Source organism: Dermacentor albipictus, chromosome 1, assembly GCF_038994185.2.
Source record: "Dermacentor albipictus isolate Rhodes 1998 colony chromosome 1, USDA_Dalb.pri_finalv2, whole genome shotgun sequence".
Lineage (NCBI taxonomy): Eukaryota > Metazoa > Arthropoda > Arachnida > Ixodida > Ixodidae > Dermacentor > Dermacentor albipictus.
Window position 1 is genome coordinate 332,232,923 of NC_091821.1, and position 25,079 is coordinate 332,258,001.

General features: G+C 49.6%; 1 protein-coding gene across 1 annotated transcript in view; it reads left to right on the plus strand.

The window, feature by feature from the left end:
* The window catches only part of LOC135909968 (integrin alpha-9-like), a 103,216-nt gene that overhangs the window by 3,401 nt on the left and 74,736 nt on the right, over positions 1-25,079 (plus strand). Inside the window, exon 2 of the mRNA XM_065441974.1 lies at positions 8,046-8,535. Within this exon, the coding sequence (XP_065298046.1) occupies positions 8,375-8,535 (161 nt within the window). The 5' untranslated portion in view covers positions 8,046-8,374. The remainder of the gene's footprint in view (positions 1-8,045; positions 8,536-25,079) is intronic.

Sequence of the window (25,079 nt, forward strand, 5' to 3'; positions counted from 1 at the left end):
CTCACTTTTGTTCGGGGGGGGGGGGGTGAATTCGTCCTGGTCCAATTCTAATATAGATTTTGGTAGCGATCATTACATACTTATGATTACTTTGGTAGGGGCTAATAAAAAGGAGCGCACATTCAGGATGGTTGACTGGGATGCATTTAGGAAACGAAGAGCGCAGAGGATCGACGATGAGGGAAATGAGTTGACCTTGGAGCAGTGGACCAGTCAGCTTAAAGGTGACGTTGAGGCGTCCACTAGAGAGGTTCAGACCGATATTGACACGCAACACATGGATAGTCGCTTGGCGCATTTGTTGGAAGCGAAGCAGTCGATGTTAGCGAGATGGAAGGGTCAGAGATTGAATAGAAGGCTTAGAAAGCGTATAGCAGTGGTTAATCAGGAAATTGAAGACCATTATTGGGTACTATGCAAGCAGCAATGGGATGAAGTATGCAATTCTATTGATGGTCGCATTAAGAGGGGAGGCGCATGGAGTCTGCTCAGACATTTGCTAGATGAGACAAACACTAAATCTAATCAGAGGACTGTGATAGGTAAGCTGGTCCATCAGGCGTGTCGGGACTCCACGGAGCAGGAGTTGCTGAAGGATTTGGCTGAGAGATACCTTCCGTTGGAGGCCTGGCACGATACACCTGACGTGATGTTGGAATATAGTGGGGACGAAAATGCAGTTATGGATGAGGAATTTACTGAAAGTGATATCAGGATGGCGCTGCAGAATCTTAATAGTCGATCGGCATCAGGGCCGGATGGCATTACGAATAAAATGTTAGGGAATTTAGACGACGGGTCAGTTGAGTTCCTTACGCGGGAGATCAATTACCGATGGAAGGAAGGCTCTTTCCCGGAAGAGTGGAAACTTGCAACTACTGTTCTGATACCCAAACCGGGGAAGGCCATAGGGCTTGAAAATCTCAGACCCATTTCCCTGACACCGTGTTTGGGGAAAGTCGCTGAGCATGTCATTTTAAATAGGCTAACGCGTTATGTTGAGGGCGCAATGGGGTCTTTCCGCACTCGATGATAGGATTTCGGCCCGGCCTCTCGACTCAAGATGCTATGATCAGGATTAAGCATCAGCTCCTTGACCGGCGGACTAGGGATACTAAGGCACTAATTGGACTTGATGTGGAAAAAGCTTTCGATAAAATCCGACATTCTTTCATTCTACAGGCGCTATCGGACTTGAACATGGGGCAGTGGCTTTTCTATTTTGTAAAGGCTTTCCTCGTGGATAGAAGGACATGTCTCAAGTTTGGGGAGATAAAGTCGGAAGTCTTTAAATTGGGTTGCTGTGGTACTCCGCAGGGATCCGTACTCTCGCCTATGTTATATTCAATCTGGCGATGTCGAAGTTGGCTAATACACTGGACACTGTCCAGGATATTGGCTATTCTATCTACGCGGATGACATTACTATATGGAGTGTCGGTGGTAGTGTTGGAGAGCTTGAGGCTAGGCTGCAGAAGGTGGTAACGCTTGCGGAGGAGTATCTGGGTCTCATGGGGCTCAAGTGCTCCACTAAAAAGTCGGAGTTGTTGATCTTAAAATCTAAGAAGCTAGGTCGTAGGCCGAAGGGTTGGATACCGGAAGTTGAGCCTTGCATTAGAATTCATACTAGGGGAGGGTCGGTGATACCCAAAGTTGAAGCAATCAGGGTCCTGGGTTTTGTACTTGAAGCGAACGGGTCGAACATTAGAACCATTCAGCGTATTACCAAGAAGACGGAGGAGGCGATAAGACTTATAAGAAGGATTTCTAATAGGCATAGGGGTTTAGGAGAAGAAGGTGCGATGCGCTTGGTTCACGCATTTATTATGTGTCATTTCTCGTATGTGGCAGCTATGCTAAATTGGAATAGGGGGAGAAAAATAAATTGGAAGCATTAATCAGAAAAGCCGTCAAGGCTGCGCTTGGTCTGCCTATGACTACGTCAAACGATATGTTGTTACGACTCGGTTTGCATAATACTTTAGACGAAATTGTCGAGGCTCAGCGTACTGCACAGAGGGAGCGGTTGCTAGGTACACCAGCGGGTAGGTATATCTTAGAGTCAATTGAAGAATCGGTGGCTGTGTCGCACGATAGGGCGCCGCTACACGAGTTGAACGTGAACCTTAGGGCAAATATCATGGTTCGTCCGTTTCCGCGGAATGTGCACCCCGTGCACAATGTAGGGAGGCGGGTCGCTAGAGCTAGGGCTTTGTTGCGAGAGGCAAAGGATCAGGAGGAGGAGTCTGCTTTTGTTGACGCCGCATGGATTAATGGTAAAAATGCTTATTCGGTGGTGGTGGTAGATGGCAAAGGGAGCGTTAGAAATGCTGCTTCCATTTATACCAAAGATCCGGGGGTTGCCGAACAGGTGGCTATTGCTCTAGCACTAATTGATTCAAGAAGAGTTTTGGTGTTTAGTGACTCGCGATCTGCGATTAAAGCCTTCTCGAGAGGACTTGCTGCGGAACCGGCTAACAGACTGATGCAGGGTAGGGATATCACTTCGCAAACCGTTACTTGGTTTCCGGCGCACATGGGGACAGTGGAGGGAGCCCCGCGTAACCTCAACGAGGTGGCGCACAGGGAGGCACGAGGATTAGTGTGCCGTGTGCTCCCTGAAGGGGCTGGATCTCCCGCTCCTGAGTACATGCAGGGACCAGCTGTTAACCTGCAACGAAATCACCAAGCACTACTACCTAGGGCGCAGGGCATTCCCCCTGCCACATTCTAAATAAACAGGCCACAGGCGGTTACATTAAGGCTTCTGCAGACACGTACGTACCCTAACCCGGTCATCATGAACAAAATTAATCCGGACTGCGGGGTTTCACTCTATTGTGGTAAGTGTGGGGGTTTGCTCGGTTTAGAGCACATGCTTTGGCGCTGCTTGGCGTTGGCTGGTGATGGTTCTCGAGGTGAACAGTAATGGCAGCGGATGCTGCACAGTGAAGTGCTGGCGGACCAACTCAGGGCTGTCCAGAGGGCCCGTGTGACGGCAGAGGGGCTCGGCCTCTCTGTGCCGACGTGGGAGCGGCCCGCATCAGTCCCAGACTGATCCCTCAGGACCTAAATAAAGTTATTCATACCATACCATATCGATACGCCGCTGCGAATGGTTTGCAAGAACAGTGGGGATATATTGAAGTTCTACTAATTGTATATAAGGCTTTTCAACAAATTTCAATCAGGAAAATATTTTACTTGGCCTTTATTATATAAACCTCACCTAGTCAAGATGAAGTTTAGTCCGGCTCGCGGGCCGGTCTGTTTACGGACTTTCGGGCCTCGCTGAGCCCCTTCGCGCAATACGAACATTTAATCGTCCCGAGCTTGTTCGTGTCGCGCCTTAAACTGGCAGCGATGCCGGACGAACTCTCCGGGTATCGCCTCCGAAACTGGTAGGCACGCACCTCTGAATCTTGGAGGCCATGTTCTGGTATCTAGTCGGATATGCTCAGCCGCGCTCCTTCACGCCGCTTTGATGCTTCAGGTATTGTAACTGGGAGGTGCAAGCAGCACGCTACGCTGTGTTTCCGTAGTTTCTTCTCTTTTTTTTTGTGTGTGTGAAGCTTGCCTTGCGGCATAGATGTTTATTTGAATAAAAGCATGGAGGCCCTTATCGTGCAAAAAGTTTACAGTATTGGCTTAAGGAACTTGTCGTCCATGAGCCGACACCTATGACTGTCTGTCTGATGCGTTCGTAGCTTGGCAGCTCGAAGTATCATTTCACGCCCAGCCCTGACTTGCCGTTGTTGCAAAGCTAGTTTATTATGCGACATATTCAACTGGTCGTGTCCTAGCGCTTAGCTGCCCTGTAAGAGCGCGCTCGAGTTAGTAACAATTATTAGGCCATTTTCTTTTATTTTTCTTGTTTTCTATATTTAGAGCACAGCTCTTAGGAGGCCGTTCCTGCGGCGAGCGTCGGCGGCGTAAAACCGAGTGAACGAGCACAACAGCGAAGGACGAAAAGAGCGAACGCGGAGCGCAGCGGGGAGTGAAAGGCGGTGATGGTGAAGAGAGCGCGAGAAGGAAAGTGGAGGAGGACGGTGTGGCGAAAGCGCGAGGAGCGTAGTGGCGCGCAAGACGTGTTCCGGGATCACTACGAGCCAGAGTATGCCGCGCGTTGTCTGTTCACTTAATCTTTCTTCGGTCACTGATTCAGTACCGCACATTGTCCACTTTATCTACGGTCGCTGCTTTTCACTGGCTAACAAATGCTAAACGTTATCCCTCGACGCACAATGCGCTTGTATGTATCAGAATTTTCTCGGATGTTATCGACAGTTCTATCCGTTGGCTGTCGTCACCAAAGCTTTTTGTAATCGGATTGTATGCGCCACGCGAATTCTGTATAGTACTTTTTGGAAGCCACGCGGACACAAGCGATTACGCTGGAACCTTCGATGAGTCATCTATGAAAGCCGACGCGCTTGACCTGTACATCAAATTTTCGACGATCGCCGTCTCTGCTCGCTGCTATGGTTGTGTTTGAGTTTTACCCGTTCTTCTGGGCACAAGTTCGCCCAATAAAGAGTTTAATTTGTAACTCACAGTATCGATACTGTGTCGTTCTTCACTGCCACGTGACAATATAATCATAATACAAAATAGTGTCAGCCAGTTTTGTTTTTGAACAATGAGCGACGCAACCGGTGGAATTGCTTCGGCTGCCACAGCTGTTCAACGAACTACCCGAACAGAGGCCCAGCGCCGCCGCCGAGAGGACACTGTCGTTCGGAATCAATTTCTTTGCCACAATTTATCGCGAATTCAAAGCACCTAAACAAGTGCGCCCAAAAGTCGCATTAGGGAGTATCGTAATCGTCGGTGATTTTTTTTTAATTGAAGTTATGTTATTATGCCATATAATCAAGCCTATAGTAACTACGTTTAGAGACAGTTTATCCTCGAACTACAATTTGATTGCCGCATGAAGTTTTACCGCTGCCGAGGTGCTCTAAAACGACCGGAAAAAGATGCCAAGTATGCCGTCCCGAGGTAACTTGTGCTTTGATCTGCGCTTGCGGATCACCGCAGGGGTTAAGCAGCGAGTGCTAAACTCCAAAACAAATATTTCGCTTCTTAGATCTTAAAAGATTAAAATGCTTTCATCTTTGAACTGAATATCCTTGTTCGGCGTGATTATGCTTTACTCCTCACTCGAGTGAGTGATTTGTTTAACATTCAGACAACCCGAGTGCGTTTTCAGTGAGGTTTTTACCACTCACGCAACATAAAGGAGCTTGGCGGAACATCACATTTCTTCTCGATTTTGTTTTTAATGCTTTTGCATAAGGAGTGTCAAAGTGGCGAAGAAGAATATGAGTGTGAAGTGCGGGAAGCCGGTCACGTGGTAGAGGTAGAGAAGCGATGGGAGAGCTTAGAACTTACACCTTCAGTTGCACTTCGCCTCTGGAGGAGACAGGCCGTGTGTCGAGTGAGCACCTGAACAACACTTCGCAATCTGGCGAACGCGGTTCAAATCATAGGTCTGGGACCTCTAGAGGTGCGACGTAATACTGGCGTATTTCTCTCGCATTTACCACTATGGCACCACTGATTTCTTTTTTAGCTAACTGGCGCGGTGTATAAATTACAACTCATGGATGTTTTCTCTTTTCTCTTATAAATTAGAAAATTAACGTTGATATATATATATATATATATATATATATATATATATATATATATATATATATATATATATATATATATATATATATATATATATATATATTAGCGGGGGGTATGCAGGAAGAGGTGATCAAGATCAATTTGCAATTAAGTGATCTTATTATACTGATGGAAACTAAAACAAAAATTTAATTTGAGAGAAAGAAAGAGAAATATACTTACAGAGAGGCAGAGAGGGTCGACGTGAGCTATAGCTTGCTCTTGTCTGCTACTCTACACTGGGGAAGAGAGACCTGGAGGAAAAGTGCTGATTAATGCTCATTATGAGATGAGAATGCGGTGCGCATATACAAGTTCACAACACTGCGGCATCTCTAAAGCCGTGCGTATAGCCCGGTGACTTCTAGAAAGGCTACAGTTGCACGTGTAATGAAAGTTGCGCTGTTTGCTTTAGGCCAAGAGGAACTCGTCTGATAGCGGCCTGTTATCGACGTTATTGCGCGTACGCGGGACGCAGGCAAAATATGTGAGCAAGTGTTTCCGGCACCTGACAGTGTTCATAATTTGGGCTAGTGTCATTACAACCTATGGGGCATCTATAACGCCTGGTGAACGTGAACTTGCTGCAAAGTAAAGATAGCCTGAAACACTTTGAGTTTAGGGTGATTCACAAAATTTTCGGCCATAATTCTTAAATTTCGTGCTATTGAAAGCATTCGTTTCACTTATTTATTTTCCTTTTTTTATTGAGTCTCTAGAGGCGTCGACCAAAATAAATTTTTGCAGGTCGATAAACGATGGCGCCTATCCAAAATGACGCAGGAGGATAAAGAGGATGGTGCTGCAGTTGGGCGAAAAAAAATGGGGTGTCCCGGTGACTAAGCGCAAAGCAGCCAGTCTTCCTGCCCGAAGTTTGAGATGTTTCATCCTAAAGGAACCAACTGCGCCAGTGACTAACGGAGGTGCTTAAGACGTACTGGTGGGCTAGTTGGTTAGTCATGATGGAATATATGGTAGCGCACTTCGAAACAAGGACGTAACACAGAATAAAGATTAATACAGAATAGCACAGAATAACAGCGCTCGTGGTTGAGTCTGTGTTAGGACCTTGTTTCAAAGTGCGCTGCCATATATTCCATCATAACAGAGGTGAATGCATGAACATTTCATTTCCCTACACGCAGGAAAGCGACTAGCAATTACGGCTAGCTAAGCTTTCTTTTCTGTATCTGACGTACGGCGGCCTGCGGAAGTAATAGGGGAACGAACAAAATTATAATAAATAAATAAAGACTCCCGACAAATAAGCTGACAGATCATAGCAGCATCAGAGTAGGAGGTGTGCCCATGCAGCGGAAACCTTCCCCCTATATATATAATGTTAGTAACCGTAATTTTCTATTTTCGTGCCATTCTTCGCATTGCCGTGTGCAACTTCGTGCGTCAGCGCTTCTTGTTTAATAATTCCGAGTGTCACGTCGTCTGGCGTTCTGGCTCATCACTATGACTGGTAAGTACAACTAACCTAGTTGTAGAGCCACAATAGACAGTTTTAGTTGAGCGTACGCAACTATAGCGTACGCTATACGCTATAAAATAGCGTACGCTAAGCGGCGCACGTTTTCCACAATTTTAGTTGGCCGACGATATCTTCGGATCTCTGAGGCCATATTCCGTCGTTGCGGCTATTTCGCGCCTGTAGCGATAGGTGGCGCTACCATCTCAAACGTTTCTTTCGTTAGGCTTTGGCTCGTTGGAAATGAGAAGCGATCTCGAAAACACCACGAAGTTATCCATAATACTCTGGTGTCGAAGCGGCCTGAGACTAAGCGAAAGCCGTTTACACAGTCATTTGCTATGAACGAAGTGCATTTTACAAAAGCAACGCCAAATTCGATTCGAAGCGGGCAGCCGGGATCGCCGCCATGTTTCCCGCAAACTCCGCAAACCCCGCAAAAACGCTAACGCTATCTCGTTTGCGTTGCGTACGCCCGCTATACCCGCTATTTCGTTTAGCGTTGAGCGCATGCGCAGTGACGACCCGCTATTTTTTAGCGTACGCAATGGAATAGCGTACGCTATACTAAAACTGTCTAATCTCTCTCTGCAAACTACGGCATCCGCTGGGTCGCGCGCGCCGTCTGTGTGGGGATGTAGTCACCGGCGCGCGCGCGCGAATCCGGTCTTCGTCGGTCTCCGTGCGCAACTCCATGGCGCATGCGCATTTGCGCGTCATGTCATGACGTCACCGAAAGAGATGACGTAGCGGGGTAGTTCTCTTCGCAGTCTCCTCCTCACTTCCCCTGCGTTCTTGAGTGTCGGCGGCGGAGGCTCACGCTGGCCCCTACACGTGGAGAGAGAGAGAGAGAGAGAAAGGTGAGTGTGCGTTTGTGCGTGGAAAACTGCAGACTGACTGGCCGAGTAGAGGAGAGACGGCGCCGCTGCTGCCGCCGGAGTTCCCGTGTTCGGCCGACCGACTCACCACCGTCGTTTCGCCGGGCGTAGGCGCCTGCTTCGCACGCGGACACGGCAGCAGAGCCAACTGAGCGCGCGCCTTCGAACAACGCAGCTCTAACCCGCTGCTGAACAAGTGGTTGTCAACAGTTGGTCGTCGGCGCATCCCGTGTGCCGGAGGGAATTTGCGGATCGGCGACTCCAACGCTGTGTTTTCGTGACCGGCTTCCGCGGCCGGCGACTGTGCGGGGAAAAACAGGTCATTCCTTCGGCTGTGTACACGATGGCAGCAGCGCGGCGGTGGACGGTGCTCCTCTTGTGTGCCTGTTTGCGTGCGATTTCGGCGAGCAATTTGGATACGATGCACCCGAAAGTGTTCAGAGGCGCTGCCGGTTCGCACTTCGGCTACACCGTGGAGCTCATCATTAACCGGGACGGAGAGTTGTAAGTCATATATGCTGTTCTTTGTTATACTTTCTTCAACACCGAGCTTCGCTTGTTAATATTTCTTAGGCATTAGGCAGAGTGCATTCCAGTTGCAGATACGTTGGGCGTATTTTTTCGTCGCGTTGATGAATAGATCAATTCGTGCACGGCGTTGACAGGCGACATATTGTCGAAACGGATAAGTTGTTTGCAAGTGCTCGGTACATAGAAATGTAACCAGGTTTAAAATGTCTGCAAGGGATCATCGACCGCTTTGAGTTTCGTTTTGAGAGCACATCCGTAACCACGCGCGACGTGCGTGTCAGTGTAAACTAGCACAATTGTGCCGTGTGCTGCGCTCCCACCATTTCGCTGTCTTTTTTAACACCGCAGGTGGTGAACGGTGGTGAAGGTGGTGAACGGTGTTTTGTGCGGCCGTTGACTGCTGTGGCGCTTAAGATCATGCTTTTCTAAGCGTCAGAATCGTACAGGGTATCAAAAGAACGCAAAAACACGCACACGCAAGTCGATCAGGCTCACGAAGTGCAGAAGACACCGCGGCCTTCGCGTTTTCAAACTTTTCTCCTGGTGACCTTGTCGCGGGCAGACGCCCGCCCGCCCAAGGAGAATATTTACGACCGTCCTGAGTACGCACGCCTGCTTGCCCGGAAAGCTCTGTAACTGCGAGAACTGATAAGATATGCCTGCTAGCGTCGGCATAAGTACTGCCTAACAGTTGTGGTGCCCATGTTGAAGTCTTCCTAGTGATTCCAGTGTTACAATCCGCTTTCAGAATTAGCACGTTTGTTTTGCGTGGGAAGTTCCCTTTAACAACGTTTTCGCAGCCTTGTTTGTACAAAGTCCGAAGCGTTTCGAGGATTTCGTGTGTTGATTACATATCGGGAAGGGATTGGGCACTACGCTAATGGTGCCTCATGCCATTGTCTCGAAACGTTTGCCGTATGGAGCTTGTATAATTTCCACCGCGGCGTGATCGGATTCATCGCCAACTTTTGAGGAGTCGCTATTGTTTCCAGTGACTTATTTAGTTAAAAAAGTACGGCAGAGCAGTGGTCGGCGTTGCCAAACTCTCTGTCATGTGTGTCGGAGATGCCCCCCCCCCCCCCCCTTGTATTGCAAGAAAAGAAAAAAAGTTTCTGAAGCTGTCATGTGCCAGCGGTATCGTGTGGCGTTCCCTACACCTGCCCGTTCCAGCAATTCTACGTTGGAAAACGCCGCGTGCTCCACGAGAAGAAAAAAAAAGGAGAGAAATGGAGGCGTGCTCCCAGGATCTGTAATTACGGCCGTCGATTTGGGCCGTAACCGTGTCGGCCACGCCCCTCTTCGGTCCACGCCAGTGTTCTCCTTTTCAGATCGGCCGCCGTTCTCTCTACCTCTACGTACCGCGTTCACCCGTGATATGCGCCGAAGTAACAGCTATACGGAGAGAGCGTTGCCCTGTGTCAGGACAGGCGCCTCCCGTCGACTTTCAGAACGGTGTGGAGAGCGACCTCTAAGAAGTGCGGCATGGGAAGATGAGCAAAACAGGCTGTATGGTGGCCATTTGGAGAGATAAGCAGAACGTTACCGCCTGAACCAACCTGGCCAAGCAAACAGTCGGACGACGTTTACAAAAATGCGCGATGTATGCTTTATAATACAACTCATTAAAGTTATTTGGAAGCATGTGTGGCTGTTGCTGATTAAGCTTATCGTGGCCTCGTACGAAGGCGGGTTGAGTCGCCGGTTTTCGCACGTCGCATTCTTTGTCGTGTGTACTTGGAAGGCCTGTCGAAGCTGGTTTTCCTTCCGACCTCACTCAACTGTCCCGCCCCAAATTGCTCGCGATAAAATTTGTAGATTCGTTTACGCATCTTCAAACTTCCAGACCCGCATTTAAGTCTGTTATAAGCTGCTGTCAGATTCTCAGTTTGAGCTAACTGGCGAGTCATACTTAAGAAAATCAGCTGCGCAAAACAGGCGCGAACAAAGAACACACATGGCATGACGGGCGATGATCATGCTTATTGTTAACTGTGCTTAGAGATTCTTCCTTTTTCTCTTTTTTTTTCTGAATAAACTTAAGTTAGAAGTTGGCGTCCGTCCAGTGGTGCACGTGTTCTTCTGTCTCACGAAATTTCAGCGGGAGGAAACGCAATCGCCAGCTTTGGACGATGCATTTATCATACAGAGAGTCGTTGTGAACGCCGCCATATGCGCTTAGATTAGTCATTCGCGCGAGACCAGCTGAACCCTGTTAGACGGCCGATTAGATAGCATATCCGCCCTTGTGCTGTACTCGCAGTAAAATCCTTCGAAGCTCGTAAAAGCAAACAGGAGAAACGCAAGCGGCTCGCGGCGCCCTGCGGTCCTCCCGAATCTGTTTTGCTGCCGCTTCCGCGAGGGGACAGCCCACAGATTTGCGTTTAGCTGCACTTCGCGTTGGCCCGTCATCGCGTCACGACGCTCCAGATCTCCGCCTCACGAGTCAAGCTCGCCCAGCGGGCTCGAGTGTCTGCGAGCGTGACGGACGATCCGCGGTTGAAGAGCGGGTTCGCGAGACACGCTTGGCTTCGCTCAAGCCTTCATGCGCCCGCGTGCGTCATTTTGTATGCATGTATTCAGAGTCCGTACAGTTTTCTTTTCTTCTGTGCCGTGCGCGGCCGCCGCGTTCTCCCACGTATTCGCCGCGGCTGACGTAGCCGTCGGCGTCTTGTGTGAAGAGTTGCCGGCCTTTTTGGCGTTCTTGTTTTCCCATCCGTCAGGAGACGCTCTCGGGCCGCGGAAGGAATTCGCTAAATATGCATGCCGAGACACAACGCGGAGCGCGCATTCGGGCCCGGGCCATCCTATGACTTTACTCGGGCATTTCCGCTTTGCGCAGGGTGCAACACCGTAGTTCGCTCGTGCGCGTATAAGCGTAACATCGATTCCACGGGAGGGTATTGCGGATGCTTCTGTACGTCCCCCCTCGTTGTGCATGCTCTTTGGTCTTTGCCGCTCTGGCGATTTCTCCGTTGCCTGGACCACGTGCATGACTTCGTCCTGGAAAGCGCACACACCGGACAGCCGCTTATGCGAATGAAGGTGCGAATGGGGCGCAGTGGTAATTATAATGCAAACTGTGGAATTAGGGCGCATTCACACCGGCGACTGACAGTGGTCGCGCGACCAAGTTGGTCGCAAAGCGACCAGTCGCAAACGGTCGCCTTTCCTGAAAAGTGACCATTTTGGGCCGGTCGCTCTCTGCGCGATTTTTCAGTCGCGCGACCGTGGTCGCAAAAGTGATAAACCAATCAGCGGCGCACCGGAAGTGATCTCTCATGTGTCTACATCCGGCCTCCTCCCGCGTCGCGTTCAAATTCCGCGTAGATTCCGAGAGTTCTCGCTGAGAACGATAATCTCCGGGATTGCGACTTCCGGGTCGCGCTCAGCCGGGTTTGCCGGTGTGAACATCAGTCGCCTTCGGTCGCTTTTTGATTGCGAGTCGCAAATTATCGCGCGACCTCCTCAAGTCGCCGGTGTGACTGAGCCATTACAGTGGACACTCCCGTTGACAAATGTTTTAGGGGGCCAAGGAAAACGAACGCGTGGTCCGGGAAGACGTGAAACCCGATAACGCTTGCTGCAGCACTGTACAGAAGAAACAGAAAGCTAATGTGACACATAAAAAGCGGGAAGCTGATGCACATGACCCTATATATGGGAACTGAACAAGACTGGTGTTTCAGAGCGTAAGGGTCGCGAAAACGTAAGCAGCAACGTGTCAAGGAGGTTATACTGTACTATGTTAGTAGAGAAAAATCGATTCGGTAGGGAGTGACGTTACCGTTACCGAAAATTGCCGAACAGGCCCTGGCGTGATTGATAAAGTTCATCCTTTCAGAGTAAATCCCATTAAAGTGTAAGGCTAAACAACAATGCCGTGGTCTCGTTCCTTTGCGAAAGTTAAAATTTGGCTAGTCGATTTCGAATACGTCGCATTGACGAGGCCATCTGCTACCTGTCACGGCTTTAGGCGTTTTTCTGCCCGGAAAATGGCTTCAGGCTCTATCGTCTGCTGCACGAACTCTATTAACGCAATAGTGTTAAGAGGAAGCTTTAGCTCGGGTGCTGCTATCTAAACACACGTAAAAGGAGAATTCGGTTTTCTCGGCAACCACTCCACCAAACTCAATGACGAGGTTTGTTTCATTTAAAAGATAAACTTATGATGTAGTGACTGTTCGTTTCGAATTCTTGATTTCGTCAATATTTACAAAAAAAAATGGCAAAAATCGCAAATTTTCAGAAAACGAAACTATCAAATTTACAACTCTGAAATCATATCACAGCTCTGTGAATTGCATGTAAAAGTAAATATAAAGCGGACAAAAGTGATATGTTACACATGTATCTCAAAGAAATTAGTACTATGGAAATACAGCTTTTGCAGAACCGCTGTACACAACGTAAAAAAATCACGTAATATATAAATTGACATACTTAATTGGTCCGAACCCGCCGTGGTTGCTCAGTGGCTATGGTGTTAGGCTGCTGAGCACAAGGTCGCGGGATCGAATCCCGGCCACGGCGGCCGCATTTCGATGGGGGTGAAATGCGAAAACAATCGTGTACATAGATTTAGGTGCATGTTAAAAAACCTCAGGTGGTCGTAATTTCCGGAGTCCTCCACTACGGCGTGCCTCATAATCAGAAAGTGGTTTTGGCACGTAAAACCTCACAAATTAATTTTGTTTAATTTGTCCGCCTTGAATTATGTGATCGACGCCGTTTACATTATCGCGATATCTAATTGATGGCGAGCTATTAATTTGTAATTCATCTCTCAGATGCAACAAATTTCATTAAAATCGGTCCAGGGGTTATCTCTGAAAAGCCTTCTTGCGTTTTACATATATTTGAATACGCCGCGTCGGAGTTGGGCCCTAACTAAAGCTTCCTCTTGAGGGCCCCGTGTCGCAGAAAATACGCCGCGTCGGACGTAGCTTCGCGAAAAAGAATTTCTATCCAAATTTCAAACCACGCATACCCACCCCTCTTCTACCACCGTAGTTACTGATACCTTGCCCTTCATTCTTTGCAAAGGGATTTTTCGAAATTTTGAGAACGGCAGCCCAGGAACGAATGTACTAATAATAAAAACAAGCACTGACAGCGCATATCCTTTATGTTAGCTCTTCTCAGACTGAAATATTAAAAGTGCGAAACGATAACAGGAGATCGACCACACAAGTGGCCGCGTTTCTACCAGAGAGCTCGCCTTCGTGCGTAGCGTTCGCCGCCAGAATTTCCCGATAAACGTTACGGTTACATACGCTGCAGTTGCCGAGAAGCATAAAAGGCAGGCAGAGGTCTTTGAATGCTATCGCGTTCCACTCTTAAAGGCGAAGTTTAAGCGTCCTCCAAATTTTTCGATTCAGGCCGGAGTGCGAAAATTCCACTGCACTGAAGCGCAACGAAGGTGATATTAGAGAGGTTTAGATTAGGGTACTCGAGCGGCCTGCGTCTGGGTGTGTGCATGCGCAGTACCGTGCCCCCTACAGTTCTTGCGTACGCGAGCAGCGTCGGCCATTCTAAAACTCTCTAATAGTAGTCTTCCTCCGCGACACTGGCCTGAACGAGATGATCTCGATGCGTCTTAACCCTGTGTATCCTTGTGCTTGTTACTAGGCATGCTTTGCGTGCCTGTACTGTCTATGAGTGGATCATTTCGTGCATCAGCGATCTCCTCTGGAGTAGCGAGCTAGGCTATGGCCAGGCAGACCAACAACCATCAGCATCTTTCCGTCGCTTTGGGTGAACCTTGATAAAAACGAGAATCAAAACTGTCTTAAGGCCTCCCTGCAATTTTACGCACGCGCGCGAGCAAGGTTTAAAAGAAGTCAGCTGCATCGCTTTCAAGGATCGTTGCGGCGGAGCCGTGTAAAGCCGTGGCAATCATTCTCGCGCGGTCAGCCGCTGAAAACGTTCCAAGCGTGCGGAGGATTCAAATGTCCATCGGGAACGTAACTGATTATCCTCCACGTCTAGACGAGATGCCTAAGAAAGACGGAAGAATGCGATGCGCTCCTTGACGCATTCGCTATAGCGCCAAGCACGTCTCAAGGCTTCCTTCGACGAAAAAAAAGAAAGAGAATATTCCAGGAATGTTAAATCTGCGACCGTGGCTAAACGGTAGGGAGGGTAGGTCCCCCCGCGTTGGGAAAGGAAATGCGGAGGGGGCCAGCATTCGAGCGAGCACGTCGACCAAGCGCAGGTGAGGCGGTGGGGAGCCGCTGCTTCTGGCCGGGCCCGAAAAGAAAAACATCCAAGACAAGCAGCGGGTGTGCAGGCGGCGCCGACGTTCCGTGCGGTTCGAGCGAAACCTGTTGTGTTTGCCTGTACGGGCGCAGCGGATGACCTCGCTTTCCTTCTCTTGGTTTCTCAATCCATGCCAAGGAGTCTCCGAGAGGAGGGGTGTTGTGGTTCTCGTTTAGCTCGCGCTGGGCGCGTTCACACGTCTGAGCGTCCTGATGGAAGCGCAGCTGCTTCGCTGTGTGTGTGTGTGTGCACGTGGAGGAGAGCAGACGACACGGCGAGCCTGAACCGTACTGCGCTGTAAAGATGCATAAGGTCTCCTCGATTTGGCTGCACTTCCTGCACTAGTTCAGGGGGTGCAGCACTCAAGCACTCGATTTGCCAGTGCAGCTAGCGCCACCTGCACTTCGGCACTCGATTTGACGTCGTGCTGCACGAGTTCATGTACACTTTGGCACTAGACTCTCCGCAAGTTCTTTTCTCGTGCACGTAGTGCAAGGCTCTTGGTAGCAGACGACACATGCGGTTCCGTGGCCATGCGGGTGTTGGTAGACGGCATTGACGGCGCCTGTTGTTGGTAACGCAGCACGGACGCCAGTTTTCTTCAGGATGTATACGCAGCATCTTGTTAAGGGCGCTTTCCGGGTTCAGCTGCTGCTAAGTGCACTGAAGGCCGGGATTTTCCCACAGGTCACAGTCGTTCGTATTAATTTTCCTGAGCTTACCGCTACCTCGACGTTAAGTTTACGCGAAACCACATCAGTCCGTCGTTTGAAACGTTGTGCCATATATGATTCAGAAAGGTGTGGAAACTGCGCTTGGTCATGCTTTCTGAATAATTATGCCGAAGTTGAACTAATTTCCAGGTACTAATACATAAATTCTTCCCAGAGTGTCCAGAGGACAAAAAATGCCATCGCGCACACGTTTACGCTTGCGGCACACACCACCAAAAGAAAGACCACAGCCGCCCAGTCGCAGCAGACGAAGGCCTGAACGTTCCTGCACTTTCGTCCTCGATTTGACCGCTGCACCGAAAGCGCTAGTGTGGCGCTACACTCGCACTTCAAGAACTGGCGCTACACTGGCACGACACTTTTCTGAACTAGTGCAAAAAGTGCAGCCAAATCGAGGAGACCTATAACTAAATGAGCGCATACGGTACAGCGAGCATGTGTTGAAACTTGGGGGAGTTGGTAACGGTTCATTTTGATGGTGTTCGCTTTGCACACATGCGAAGTGTATAGAAGGACATGGAAAGAGTGGACTAGCTCTGGTTCAGCTTTTTCACTCTTCGGTTGTTCTCCATTTCCTTAGCACGTGCGTGCTGGGAAAACCGTCGAAATGGTCACGAGACGCAGCATAGAGCAGCAGGCGGCTGACTGAGCCGGACTGCGCTACCCACGACAACAAGCAGTGTACGAGCACACGACACAGCGGCCGCCATCGTCTTGCTCCTCGTTAGTTCTTTTTCTTGTCAATAGCGCCATCTTGTTTAGCTTTTATCGTGTACCAATAGCCTGAGTCAACACAGTCTGCCTGATAGCAAAAGCTGCGTGTGCTGATGTTATCACGTTGTTTCTTGTCTCCGTTTCGGACTGGACGCTATGAGACCTGTAAAAAGGGAGAAGAAGAAGAGAACGCTTGGACATATCTCGTGTGTGGCTTTTCAACGACAAGACTATGCGCTTGCTACCTCGTATCGTCGTATATCGATGTATACGGTTTGAAATTAAGCCGAAGTTCCCACTACACTGTGATGTGTGGTTCTGGTACGTAAAACTGCCATGATTTAGTTTATTTACTAAACAGGTATGTCGTGGAATAGGAAGAGGTTTCATAAAAATATCAAAGAAAATTAAAAGCGTCTCAAAGATGTCGCGAGCAGGGCCATACCCAGGACATTCTTTCCGGTAGTGGAAGGAGGTGGGGCATGTTGGCGGGAGACAACGGCGGCCATCTTGAAAGCTTCATATTGTCTTATTTTCGCGTTCAATCAAGCGTGCCGCTAACATCTCACAATTACAAATGTGTTTTTAAAAAAGCCATACTTTTTTTGCGGAGCAACTATAGTTGTGCGAATCAGTATGTCGCCGCAGCGATACATTTCGGAAGGGAATCGGAATTCTCTATCTGCTCCCCCTCCCTCCCGTATTCTGGTACGGCCCTGGTCGCGATGAACGTTCGTCATCGGCGCAACAGTTTCGTCGTCTCCAGCTGTGCTGACAAGAGAAGACCCTTCGCTCGGAGGACAGCGAACAGTCGCGAGCTTAAAGGTGGAACGCAGCCCGACAGGAGGGCGACAAAAACTGCGCCGCTCCGAACGTATATACGTTAGGCGTGGCTCCGACGGAAAAAGCGCGGGTGCGCCATAGCGACGGACTTCTTTCAGGAAAAAAAAAAAAAGAAGAAGGAAAGGTGTTGGGGCGCGATAACGCCCTCTTTTCATTTTCTTTGGTCGCTCATCGTGACGACGACTCGCCATCCGGCTTTTGAGCGAGGCTGTACTGTACTGGGTCCAAAGGTCGACCTCCGGCGGCGCGGTATGTGTACGCGACGTGCTGGTACCGTTGTCTGCCGGTCGCGCGATTGGTGCGACTCCGTTCTCGCCGCGACGAGTGATCGGGAGCAGCGCCGGTCGAATGGCTGCGCTTGCTCGTTTATATGCGAAGTGGACGGCCGCCGGTCAACGATCCGCAGTCGTCGGACAATTCAAGGTTAATCGCAGCTCGTAGTACAGTGCGCGCCGCTTTACAGATGCGGTGTACACGGTCTGTCCGTATTAGGGACTTTTAGCGGTGCTACGGAAAGTACGGTATACGGTACGGTAAGTGCGCAATACCGTACCGGTCGAGGACTGCGCGTGCGCGAACTGTACCGTACGGTATGACTTTCCGTACGGCATACGAGGCGGTAAGGCTCGGCTAGCACCGTGTGTCGCGAGCTGAGCTGCACCAAGCCAAAACAGTGAGAAGCTGATGTCGGCCACAGAGTCCACCTCTCGCGTGCTTTTTTTTACCACGATAATACCAAGGCAAGAGGTTACTTTAAACCACCATCTGCGGGGCGACGAAGTGACAACAAGTAAACAGTGGCATAAAAAAAAACCCAGGTAGGTGGCGCCATCTAGTGATGCAGAGTTTACTTAGAGGGGACACAGAGTTTTTATTGCAGTAACTAACTATATTCAACTTATCTGCTGGTGTATATATTCAGTAGCGGTGCAATTTACAAGAAACAAACCCTTTTTTATGTATTGATTAGATAAAAACACCTATGTAACAAAAGGTTTCACGTGTTGCAGGACGAAGTGTCACAAGATGTCGCCACCGGCCTTGTGACTGGTGTCTAAGTTTGCCGTAGCCGGGCCCTTTTGTAAAAAATGATGCGTGTATGAACAAGCTAAAGCTTTCTAGTATTCGTCAAAATGAATATTTCGCGCTCAGCGCATAGTTATTGTACTCTGTAAAGCCCCAATGTTAGCCGCTATCATCATTATCAGATTACCGTACGCATCGAGCGGCACACGCAGCTAAAACGTCTTCGGTCATTGCGGTAATTTAGTACGGAACAGTAATACCGTACCGTATACCGCGCTTACCGTACCGTAATAAGGCACTGCTAAAAGTCTCTATTTTGTAACGTTCCATTTTCGCTCTACGTTATTCTTATAAGTGCGATCGCGCCGAGTGGCCTATCTCGGTGATGGCGGCAGCGCGTCCGAGCAGCTGACGCAGGGTGGAAGCAATGAAGTATTTAAATTGTTAATCGGAAAACGCGAAAAATGGATGGCCAACTTGGCGCATCCGTCCGGCGGACTTTATTTTACTGTAATTATTAATTTACAGCGGAAAATCTTGTGGTTCTCCTACGGCTCCAGCCGGCCACTATACGCGATGCCACAAAACCTATCACCCTCGCGTCATGGACAATGAAGCAAACAAATGCACTACAAGCATTCAGGGAGGCACCGCGTATAGATTCCTGCCGAACTTACGAGCCTGGCTGCCGCTTCGTTTCTTGCATGTAAAGCCTCCGTATATAATGTCGGCGCCAACGTCGAACTTGGCACACTTTGCGAGGCACGAGACGCGCCATTTTAATATGTACCATGTCAGTATCATTTGAGCCCTGTTGCTTTAATCGTGCAATACGCAAGAGTGCCGAATAACTCCGAAGTGACTCCCCTCAATGCGGACTCCAGAAAGTGGGCGTAGGCAGCATCATACGCCCGTCACAGCATTTTGCCTGTTTATGTTTTTCCCCCTGCTCTCAATATCCGCCAGCTGAGGCAGACCACAACCGGCTGCCCACCATTGAAGTGCAGAGGATTGGGATCAATCAAGGCGCGCCAGTTCCTTGAAGTGTCTGGCCCGAAAAGGTCGAGGCCTCAGACCGGCTCGCCCGCAGCGACGACCCGAGATTGGACGCAGATGCCCGATGCCTGTCCCACCGAATCGAATGGCGTTCGCCATTGCTGTGCGCCGCGGGAATGTTCGGAGGGTCCGTCGGCGCGCAGCCGTTTCGGTCGGATCCGTGGAGTGGATCGAAGGCGCGCACCGCGTCTATTTGGAGAGCGTATCGCCACCGCCTTATCTCGTCGAGGGTCGCAGTGAAGGTCCGCAGAACGCGTCGTCGCCTTATCTGCGCGCATAGCAGCAAACGCCTGCACGCGGCTCCATTCCTTTGCGGCCCTTCTTTGGGCGTGGCTCCCCGTGCTACACTTGCGGCTTGAACGGGCACACGCGCGTCCCCGGCGGTCTCTGCATGGGGTAGCTCAAACCACGGTTGCACTTCCGGAATAACGTGTCTCTCTCGGGGTGACGGTCGTGTTCATATTGTCTTTACAACGTCCGATACAGATACTTAAGAGGCGCCTAACTATTGGACCAATGAAAGTTGGGTTAAAGCAGACGGCATTCGAGAAGTTCAATATCATAAGCAAATGAACACGTGTTTCATATTCCCCTCGTGCACTAACACGCTCGCACGCGCTGGTATACGAGTAAAACATGGCTCGTGTTGCGCTGCGATGTAAATACTGCGAAGGGATATGTGTCATTTTAGAGAAGGGGGTGGGCATTGGAGATCATGGCACCTGTTTTTTAGGTACGATGCGGCTCTGTGCAGATTTAACACGTATGCCTACAGTCGATTCCGGCTATCTCGTTTCATCTTCAGCTCCGCACCCACCTTTCGTTCGTACAACCGCCGCAGGAATTATACCGAGTGTGAATACTGCGCTTCTGGTGGCCCATGTTTAGTATAAGAAAAACGTCGGACTAACCTAAACTGTGCATTGTATATTGTTTATGAAGATGCTTAGCAGCATCTGAATGAGAAGCGAGACGACTCGTGTAAGGCGTGTGCGTGTTGCCACAAAACGGCAACAGTACATATCCGTACACTACATATCATGTCACCGTAGGAAACGTCGACCCATCTTTCTCCTTTCCTTTGGAGTTGTCTTTCTTTTTCTCTGGCGCTTCGGACTTCATTGTGCAGTTTCATTCTGCTGGCGCTCACTCGTGAGTCGTATAAATCTGGCGTGCGTATTGACGTGTGTGCACACTCGCGCGAGAACGCCTGAAAGTAGGGACCCATGCGCGAGTTCAGAATGGCCTTGACGGGATACTTATGATGTTAATATAAATATCATCCCAATAATGTGAACCTCGCTAGTTGGAACACACTCGTTGTCCCCAATATCCCAACTAGGCCAAGGTACTCATAGCGACCGCTGAGCGCACGTTTCACCCTTGAGTTGGCTATGTTGTCAAGGGACCGAATGTACGCTTACACGTACAGTCGCGGACAGAATATTATGGACCATGAAATCTAAGAAAAAGCTGAATATCTCCGCAACCTCACAACGCAATCTGGTATTTGTATTTTGGACCTCGATTAGAATATGCTAACAACGTTGTCGTGGGCAGTTTTACTGGTTACTGCTACAGGCTGCTCGGGAATTGAACGTTTTCGGAGATCCCGTGGTCCATTTTATTCTGTCCGCGACTGTACTCAACAAAGTCGACGCGAGTCGTCTTGTCGGGTTCGTGAAAACGCTAGCAGCTGGTCGGAACGAGGAAGCATGTAATAAGCCGACTCACCCCGACTTCTGGTTCGACCCGCTCGCGTCTAGTTCATGTATGAACGAAGGTTTGACGAGGGAAGCCGCCAGAGCGTAAACAAACAGGTGACTGAAAGCTGACGGCCACTGCTTTTTTTGGGGGGGGGGGATCCGAATGAAGCAAACGCGCGTCACTGGCGGCGTTTATTTCTGCCATCGGAGTCGTTCGCGCGGGCAGTGCAGTCTCCTTTCAAGGCAGGTCGCGGCCGAGCCTGCACAGCGACGCACTGCTATATCGGAGACAGGAACCCTCGGGCTGCACACGCTCGCTCGCGAGACGAAGGCGCTTGTCGGGCGGGCGACGTAACAGCTGGCATCACCTCCGTCCGCAGAGCTCCCGGCGGCCGCGGTCACAGACCCCATTTCGTCATCGTTGTTGTTGCGCGCAGCAAACAGCCGAGGCTGCGGGGTTGTTGTTGCGTGCACGTTGCGTGAGCGCCCGGCCTTGCCCGCTCCCCTGGCATTGACCGCCCGACAAAAGGGGCCAAGCGAGGCGTGTCGTCGTCACGGCGCCGACCGGTGGCGAAGTGTGCGTGCTCCCGACTCTCCCTCCCTCTGGAACCGGCGTAGTCCTAGCTGGAGCGACGACCGAAGCGTCGCTGAAGGCTACCTGATCGACGTGACAGCGGACGGTGGGAGCAGGTTGAAGAGGAAAGAGAGAGAAGGCGGTAGAGCGGTGATGCGTGGTTCTTCGCGACTAGTCGACTTGCACCGTAGAAGCTTGGAGGGCTCTATTTGCTTCCTCGCGGATTGGGCGAGTCACCCTTCTCGTCTGAATGAAGTATAACGTCTGAGTTTGCCACCGCATTCGTCGTAATCACTGTGCAGTATTCGAGGACAACAACATCGTCAAAAGAAATGAAAGATTTAATGGCATTAAAAACGCACGATTGAACTGAAGTTGATGGAAACTGTGTATTCTCTAAATTACAAACAAGCCCCCTCCCCCTCTGCCTACTTCCATCCCGCCCCCCTCCTTTTATCCTCTCTATCCTTGCGTTACTATCTTACCTTCCATCGTACCGAGATCTCGCGAACAAGCGCCGCGTCACGGTTGTCACTGAAGCGCTGCTTTAATAGAGCTTATCCAGCGAGTAGCCAGGCGGTGTCACATTTAATAACCCATAAATTATCAGCAGGACTTATCAGCAATGCTCGTTAAGTTTTCTTTCCCCGTCGTGTTGCACTTTTCGTCTATCGGGGAGCCCTTTGCTCAGCTGCAGAATTCCAGACTGCAAAAACAGGCTGAAGAATAAACTAAATTGCGCGGGGCGCGTCTGCTGCAAATCGTTATCTCGAGTTTCCAGTTCGAGTGAAGCTGGTGTTGGTGGGGAGAGGTGTAGATGTTTACTTGTTCGGGCAGTTCATTCCCGTTACTCTACGAGACTTGCTTGCATTTATGGGGCCCCAAAATCCGTAATGCAACTTTAAGAATGCGGGTGCGTTTGACTTTGCTTTGAACAGTTGCGTGCATTTTTTACGCTCATCACACCTTGGTGGTGAAGCAACGCACTGACAAGGACAAGGCGGAGACGCACAAAAATACACGACACTCGCTGCTTCCGTTATTCTTGTGTCTCCGCCTTGTCCTTGTCGGTGCGCTGCTTCACCACGAAGGTTCGCGCGCTCACACGCACACGCACGCGCGCGCGCGCACGCACACACACACACACACACACACACACACACACACACACACACACACACACACACACACACACACACACACACACACACACACACACACACACACACACACACACACACACACACAACTTATATACGCTAGACGGACTCCTATCAGATGAGCATCATGAGCGCACAATAGATATAATTGACGTTTATTAGGCAGCATAAGGGTAAATGTAGGGTGTACAAATGCTACTAGCTTGAGGAGCTACCGCAGTAAACAAAGAATTACTGGCAGATGATTGTCATAAGAGACTGCGCGAGCGGTCGTTGGTGCGCGTACTAAATAATGAACACGTTTCGTTCATCTGCATAGTAATAACATGAGAAGACTGCAAGCCACAGTTGAATAGCTATAGTGGACGGACGAGGGGAAGTAGGCGAGTCGTATTTATGAAGAAACAATACGATCATCTAACTTTCTTATCCTTGTAAACTGTGATCGTTATGGCGTCGTGTGTTGCTGTTTACTAAAATGTATTCTCTCAGTTCTGAGACTTCGTGCGCATTTTTAAGTACTGGCGAGCCGCCCTTCCGTCGAAGCTGGTTTGCCTCAGTGGATGGATGTATCTGCGTTTGCTTGCAGGTGGGGGGTGGGTTGGCGGCGAGGTCGCCCAGGTATAATTCGTATGCGCGGTAGTACACGTCGTGGCAGTTATCGCATCGCGTTTCCGCACGCGGTGCAGGAAGAGGCTATCAGTTCGTCTCACGTGCACTCGGAATTGCACGCGCGAGTGAAGATGATATTCTGGCATGCCAGGAGGTGGTCGCCGCTGGCAACTGCGAGCTCGTAAACAGCGGATGACCTTTGCCGGATTTGGATTCGCCGGTTCCGGCGAGTGTGAATGTACGAGCTACACGCTTGTCGTCGTGCATAGGTGGATTGTACATTTCTCTGGAGCCTTGGCCCCGTACACAAACCTTTATTTCGTGCATTTTTCTTCTTTCTTTTTTTTTTCTAGCGCGTCGCGCTTGCACTCGTCGACGTTGTTCCATAAGCGTGACAAATCGAGGTGCTTTATTTCCTTTTTCTATAATTTAAACGAAGGTAAAAAAGAAGGTAAAGTTACCTTACAGTGGCGACAGCCGCTTGTTTTCACATAGTAGTAATAAATACAAATGCTAATGTCAGAGTTGAAGAGACATCATTCGTTCACAAAATTATGCGCTAACAGCGCTAGGGAGAGCAAACGGGGTCCGGATGTAGTCCAAGGTACTATATGTAAAAGGTATGATATAAAAAAGATATATCATATCTCGGCTGTTTCTATAAGAAGACATTAAGGAATATTTAAGTATAGCCGGTCTAAAATAAGAGGATGTTATCTTCCGAGGCCTGCCGTTCAGTGGTGGCGATCACAGAGTGACGAGTGATACGTAGTAACTATAGTCGCTCATTAGCAAATATACATTGATTAACTTTTAAACCTTTAGTTTCAGTGGGCTCATCGTAATTGGGAAATTCAAGCGAGTTTTCCCATACAGGCCATATCAACTTCTGGATCTGGAAAAATGCGATTACCCGTAGTACGACGGATTTTGGCTATCAGAGCACGCGAAAAACCGAAACTGTAAGGCTGCAGCGAGCGCTAAGCCACCCCCCCCCCCCCCCTCGAGGCGGCGTTCTGCTTACGTCAGTTTCAGTTTCAGTATATTGAGCGTTTGAAATGTTTTACAGAAGTAACTCTAGGAGGTCCCATAGTCGAAGACTGAGGAGGGACCTCCAACAAAAAATACATAGAAAAAGTTTACTTAATACGGTTAACAACAGCAGTAGCAATCCTAGGAACAGATTCTAGGATCTGGACCTAGGATCTGGACATTCCCCCTGGATCCGCGTATGGTCATGCATGTACAGTTCTAACTTGACTAACACGTAGCTAAGCCACAAACGTATACTATATACGTCACGAAAATGTGCTGTTCATATGATTGGAATCGCCGTGTGGTGCAAACGCCGGGAAACGTTAAATGTGTTACGACCAGGTTCGATGTTCTGCACGATTCATATCCAATGGAAACGAGGACGTCGTTTGGCATGTCATGCGGCTGCCGTTAACTATATATATAGGCCACTGAACTCCTGGAACCCCGGAAAAATTTCCGCAGCTGGGAGGCGCGGCATCGCACTTGGGCAAGTCCACTGGGCCAGGCTGTGTGTGTTGCGGCATGAGCTGGCATCTATAACTGCGCGAAGGTTTGGCGTGGTGTACTTCCCGGCATTGCAGTACGGAACGAGGAAGAGGAAAATGACTCGAATGACTAAGCGCGCGGGATCCCCGGGCGTATAGTGCTCGTGCTGGCCAACAGAAAGAAGACGTCACCGAACGAATAGGTGCAGGCAGTCGGCCGATCTGTCCTTTCTGAATCTTCAGCTACCTCATGGAAGGCAGAGTCAAGTGGAAGAAAGGAGGTCGCGAAGGAGACCCTTGCGTCTTCGCGC